We start from the raw sequence: 5,745 nt of genomic DNA, 5'->3' as shown, positions 1-5,745 counted from the left end.
CATCTCATAAAGTGGTGGGACTATTTCTCCACTACATCAAAATCATCACTAATTTTATTAAATCTCGTGCTCAAGCAATTTTACATAATTTTGGCGGACGGAGGGAGTATATGTTTTTTTGGAAGCAAGTAGAGTAAAATTGTTTCTCAGCTGGTGGGCCGCGACAAGTTTGAACTAATGCTGTCACTTTTGAATAAGTACTGTATAAACATTGTATCGAGATGCCACATCGGTCGTATTAGTTAAAAACACGTGTATTAATTTACACATTCATAATCTTCCCTAATTAACATAACATGCCATAGAATAGGACCAGCCTTGTGACAATATGACACTCTCCTAACACCCTATTCATCAATATTATCATAATTAACTTTTCGGGAGAGGCAATTATTTACTGTTCAAGTGTCCAATTTCGAATATTTCACCTAATAAGTTAGGTAACGTGTTGTACGCTGCAGCATTTTGTATTTTTCTCGCCCAAATCGTATTAATTAATAATAGTGTATAAACAAATGTGCATGGATTAAGCTGTGATGCGTGATTGTAAATTCAGTGTTTGTGCCAAAAGCAACGTTGCAAATAATGATGAAAAGTTTCCCGCCAGATGGAAGATATTTTTGAGGAAGAAAGGTTGCAAGTAAAAACTCGTTTAGGTGAAAAATGGTGACGGAGCATAAAAAGTTCACATGATCCCTCTCTCTCTCTGCTTTTGTTACCTATAAATACACCAACACGCCTCTCGCACTTCTCATCATCTTACCATTCTTTCTTCTTCTACGTTCATTTTTTATTTTTCATTTTTCATTTTTTTGAGATCAAAGATGACGGTGGGGGCTGGGATCTCTGTGAGCGATGGCAGGTTGAATGTGGTGGGGGAGACTATATTGAGCGATGTTCACGAAAACATTATCGTGACGCCGGCCACCGGCGGAATCTTGACCAATGGAGCGTTTCTCGGCGTTTTGTCTGATCAGATTGGTAGCCGCAGAGTTTTCCCTGTTGGCAAACTCATGTTAGTTCTTCTCTTTCCGCCTGCAACTTTTCTATTTTCTCTTCTAAATTGTGTTACGGTTCTGTTAATAGAAATCACTTGTAAAGATCGCCATTTCTTCTTAACAGCTGCATTTGTTTTTGTCATTCTTAACAAGTTTCAAAAGTAGCTTGTTTATTGTTCATCATATTAGATCTAATTCTAGAAATGAGTGTTGAGAATTAAATATGAAGCGGCATTATCGTGGTTTTCCAGGGACTTGAGGTTTATGTGTGTTTTCCGGTTCAAGTTATGGTGGATGACACAGAGGATGGGCAGTTATGGCCAAGACATTCCGTTTGAAACCCAATTCATGATCGTTGAAGGACGGGACGGTTCACATTTCGGTGAAGATGAGAAGGAACAATCAGCTATGTATGTTGTGTTCTTGCCAATTCTAGAGGGAAATTTTAGGGCTGTTCTGCAAGGAAATGCAAATAATGAGTTGGAAATTTGCCTCGAAAGTGGTATGAACAAAATCTAGAGTTTCTTTACTTATACATCATTTTACAAAATTTCCTTGGTTTTCCTATGCTAATAGTTGAGCAAATCAGGGGATCCTGCTGTTCAAGAGTTTGATGGGAGCCATATGGTGTTTGTTGGAGCTGGATCTGATCCATTTGACGTCATTACCAATGCAGTCAAGTATGTTTTTATCATTAATTCTGCTGACTGCTTGTATATATCCTGTCTATAGCTAATTCGAGTTCTTAAGTATTTTTATGTTTATATTTTATGGGAGAGCAGATCTTTTGATGATACACTATCCTTAAGGATTTCAACTGGTCATAGTAAAATATTTTTTGCAAAGCTAGATTCTGGAACAGATTTATCAATCTTCTATTCACCAAAATCCATGATGAGATATTGAGATGCATCATGGCAGTCTTTTTACTGTTCATTCTCACTTTATGGATCAAAACTGGAGGTTACTATTTATTAACTTCTTAAATGGATGGCATTGTTTTGAAAAGGAGGAGACATGATTCATGCCTTTTTTGTGGCTAGAAAATAGTATAGGTGTTGTTAGATGATGTAATATTCCTATTTGCTTTAGGCTTAGCTGAAATATTAAGGTAATATTCCCAAATAATGCAGGACTGTGGAGGGGCACTTGAAGACTTTCAGTCATCGTGAGAGGAAGAAGGTAGAGTATTTGTTGCAATATTTCATTTCCGATTTAGTTCCCCCCCCCCCCCCCCCCCGAAGGAAACGAACAAAACAAAACAAAACTCTCAAAAGCTGATAATATCCTAAATATTGCTTGCATCACAATTCAGATGCCGGACATGTTGAACTGGTTCGGATGGTGTACATGGGATGCTTTCTATACTAATGTTACTGCCGAGGGAGTGAAGCAGGGTTTGGAGAGGTAACCTAGTTACATTCTAGTATGGCCTAACATTTTGATATTTCAACAACTTGATGTTATCTACAATATTTTTAACGCAGTTTGGAGAAAGGTGGGATTCCCCCAAAGTTTGTCATAATTGATGATGGATGGCAGTCAGTTGGCATGGATCCAACTGGTGAGAAAACAGAAGCAGATAACTGTGCTAAGTGAGTCCAATAATCATCTAGTAACTTTTTCATTATTCTTGCTGCTCCTTTCTTTCACTAACTGCTCTCATTCTTGCGTCCAGCTTCGCTAACAGATTAACAAACATCAAGGAGAACCACAAATTTCAAAAGGATGGTATAGAGGGTGAAAGAATTGAGGATCCGGCAATGGGAATCCGGCACATTGTTTCAGAAATCAAAGATCAACACTCTGTCAAGTATGGCCTTAGTGATCTTGTTTACCTCTTACTTCTCATGAACATGAAGACAACAATTGTTTATACTTTACAAATCGACATTGTAGGTATGTTTATGTGTGGCACGCGTTGGCTGGTTACTGGGGTGGTGTCAAACCTGGAGCAGCTGAGATGGAGCATTATGAATCCAAGATGACTTTCCCTGTCTCGTCTCCTGGGGTTGAGTCGAATGAACCATGTGATGCCTTCAATAGCATCGCCAAGAGTGGCCTTGGTCTAGTTAATCCTGAGAAAGTCTTTAGTTTCTACAATGAGTTACACTCATACCTTGCATCAGCTCGTATTGATGGTGTCAAGGTAGATGTCCAGAATATTCTGGAAACCCTTGGAGCCGGCCATGGTGGAAGGGTGAAGCTTGCTCAAAAATACCACCAAGCGCTGGAGGCGTCTATTTCAAGGAACTTTCCTGATAATGGGATTATTTCCTGCATGAGCCACAACACAGATGGTTTGTACAGGTAGCCAAAATGGATTCACATGTTGTGTTTCATATTCCCTCCTTTAATTGTTGCATGTGCTGATTTATACGGTGTTTGATGCTATCCTTGCAGCGCCAAGCGGTCTGCTGTAATAAGAGCATCAGATGATTTCTGGCCCCGCGATCCAGCATCACACACTATTCACATTGCTTCAGTTGCTTACAACACTGTTTTTCTTGGGGAGTTTATGCAACCTGATTGGGATATGTTCCATGTAAGCTGATGACACGCGAAAACCTATATGTTTTTTAACAAGAGTTTATGATTATAGATATACAGATGCTAAATTTTTCACTGATTTAATGGCAGAGTGTGCATGAAATGGCTGAGTATCATGGAGCAGCACGAGCCGTGGGGGGTTGTGCTATATATGTCAGGTGCAATAATGTACCTCAAATATTGTCATTATAAGGAGGTTTCTACATTGTATGGCATAATTTACTTAATTCTGCACATTATTATGTTATCTGCAGTGATAAGCCCGGGCAACACGACTTTAACCTTCTCAGGAAGCTCGTGCTTCCTGATGGCTCCATCTTAAGGGCTAAACTTCCAGGAAGACCAACTCGCGATTGCCTCTTCTCAGATCCTGCCAGAGATGGAAAAAGGTGCATACAGTTCCTATTTTGAATGTCATTCTGAAATTGGGGTTCTTTTCCATCTAATAAGGCCTTTTATCTGACTGCAGTTTGTTGAAAATCTGGAATCTGAATGATCACAACGGAGTTGTGGGGGTGTTCAACTGCCAAGGAGCTGGGTGGTGTAAGGTTGGGAAGAAGAACCTCATTCATGACGAACAACCTGGCACCATAACTGGAGTTATTCGATCCAAAGATGTTGATTATCTTCCAAGAGTCACGGACGACAAGTGGAAGGGAGATGCGGTTGTTTATTCCCATCTGCAGGGTACTCACTCTTCTTGTAAACCTCAATCGTGATGATCAAAACGAATGAATATCCGGATAATGTATGTAATGTAATCTTGTGTGTGCGCAGGAGATGTGGTTTATCTTGCCAAGAATGCTTCTCTCCCCATCACGCTCAAGACCAGAGAATACGAAGTCTTCACAGTGGTTCCTGTGAAGGAGATGTCCAACGGAGCTGCATTTGCGCCTGTTGGTCTCATCAAGATGTTCAATTCAGGTGGAGCGATCAAAGGATTGAACTACGAAGCAGAGAAGGCGGGAAGTGTTGAGATAGAAGTGCGCGGGTGTGGTACGTTTGGAGCCTACTCGTCTCTGAGACCTAAAAGAATTGAAGTTGATGCAAGGGAGGTGGAGTTTGAGTATGAGGAAGCAAGTGGCTTCATCACATTTGCATTACAAATTCCACCCATGGAGTCATACCTTTGGGCTGTAGTTGTTCAACTATGAAGAATCCATCATCACTCCACAGACCTCCGAGTACTCCCTAGGAGTTTGAGAGACACATTTAGGCATTCAGAGACGAATGTCTGAATGCCAATTTCTTTTTGAGTTTCCAACTACATTGAGAAAATCAGATTAAGATGTTTTCAATCTCAGTTTGGCCATTGCCAGACCCAGAAACTGGAGGTTGGAGATTAATTCTGCATTTTGCATTAAAACTTACAAGCTAGTATTTTAATGCGTTATATTCATTTTGGGTCAAGTTTGGTTACCAGCTACAAAGCTGATGGTCATCATTCCTTTCGATTACAGTTATTTTTCTCAATGTGAATGCACCTACTCAATTAATTTCAAATCCCTCTTTAATTATACTTCGCCCTTTTGCAATTTTAATCTATATAAAATTGAAAATTGAATTTTGGATCTTCTTAGACAAGGTTTGGAATATATTCTTAAGGTGAGGTCAGCAATGCACATAGTACTTTTTGGTTCTATCAAAGTTGTTCTCTTGTTTGTTTTGACACCATGTGTTTTTCGAAAAAAACCATTCATTTACTGACCCAACTCCCTAGCACAAAGTTATAGTAATAAAATTTGACTAAATTAAAATTTCTGTTCAGTTTTTTTTTTTTTTTATTGTTGCAATCTTATCAAGTTATCTTCTCGGGTGTATGGCCCGACAGACTATGTGGACTGGGCTATGCTCAATTTTATTCGGCCCAACTTTTTTTTGAAGAGTATTCGGCCCAACTTCGATTAACTGTATTTTCGAAACTTTTAATTTAGCTTATCGATCTATTCGAATTTTCATGCTCCCTCCGTCCCATGAAGCATAAATAAGTCCTTTTCGACATGAATTTTAAGAAATTGCTATTTTGTGTGTTAAATGTGATAAGTGTAAAAGTGAAACGATGAATAAAGAGTAATTTTTTTGCTATATAAGGAAATTGGTCAAGCTTCGTGGAACAAACCAAAAAGAAAACTTGGTCATATTTTGTGGGACGGAAGGAGTATATTTTTCGTTCAATTTAGGAATTCTTTTTTGTTAC

At 39.0% G+C, this 5,745-nt stretch overlaps 1 protein-coding gene across 1 annotated transcript; it reads left to right on the top strand.

Moving 5' to 3' along the window:
- The first annotated feature begins 547 nt into the window (after nt 1-547).
- On the top strand, nt 548-5,067 carry LOC130986108 (probable galactinol--sucrose galactosyltransferase 1). The gene is made up of 13 exons (XM_057909398.1): nt 548-1,015; nt 1,250-1,500; nt 1,588-1,678; nt 2,132-2,180; nt 2,314-2,405; nt 2,486-2,593; nt 2,677-2,811; nt 2,898-3,308; nt 3,402-3,543; nt 3,639-3,706; nt 3,803-3,937; nt 4,018-4,235; nt 4,326-5,067. Exons 1-13 carry the CDS (start codon nt 825-827, stop codon nt 4,700-4,702), a joined length of 2,268 nt encoding a protein of 755 aa, XP_057765381.1. The 5' UTR covers nt 548-824; the 3' UTR covers nt 4,703-5,067.
- Nucleotides 5,068-5,745: the final 678 nt, after the last annotated feature.

Source organism: Salvia miltiorrhiza, chromosome 5, assembly GCF_028751815.1.
Source record: "Salvia miltiorrhiza cultivar Shanhuang (shh) chromosome 5, IMPLAD_Smil_shh, whole genome shotgun sequence".
In the NCBI taxonomy this organism is placed as follows: Eukaryota; Viridiplantae; Streptophyta; class Magnoliopsida; order Lamiales; family Lamiaceae; genus Salvia; species Salvia miltiorrhiza.
This window is presented reverse-complemented; position numbering and strand designations above follow the sequence as displayed.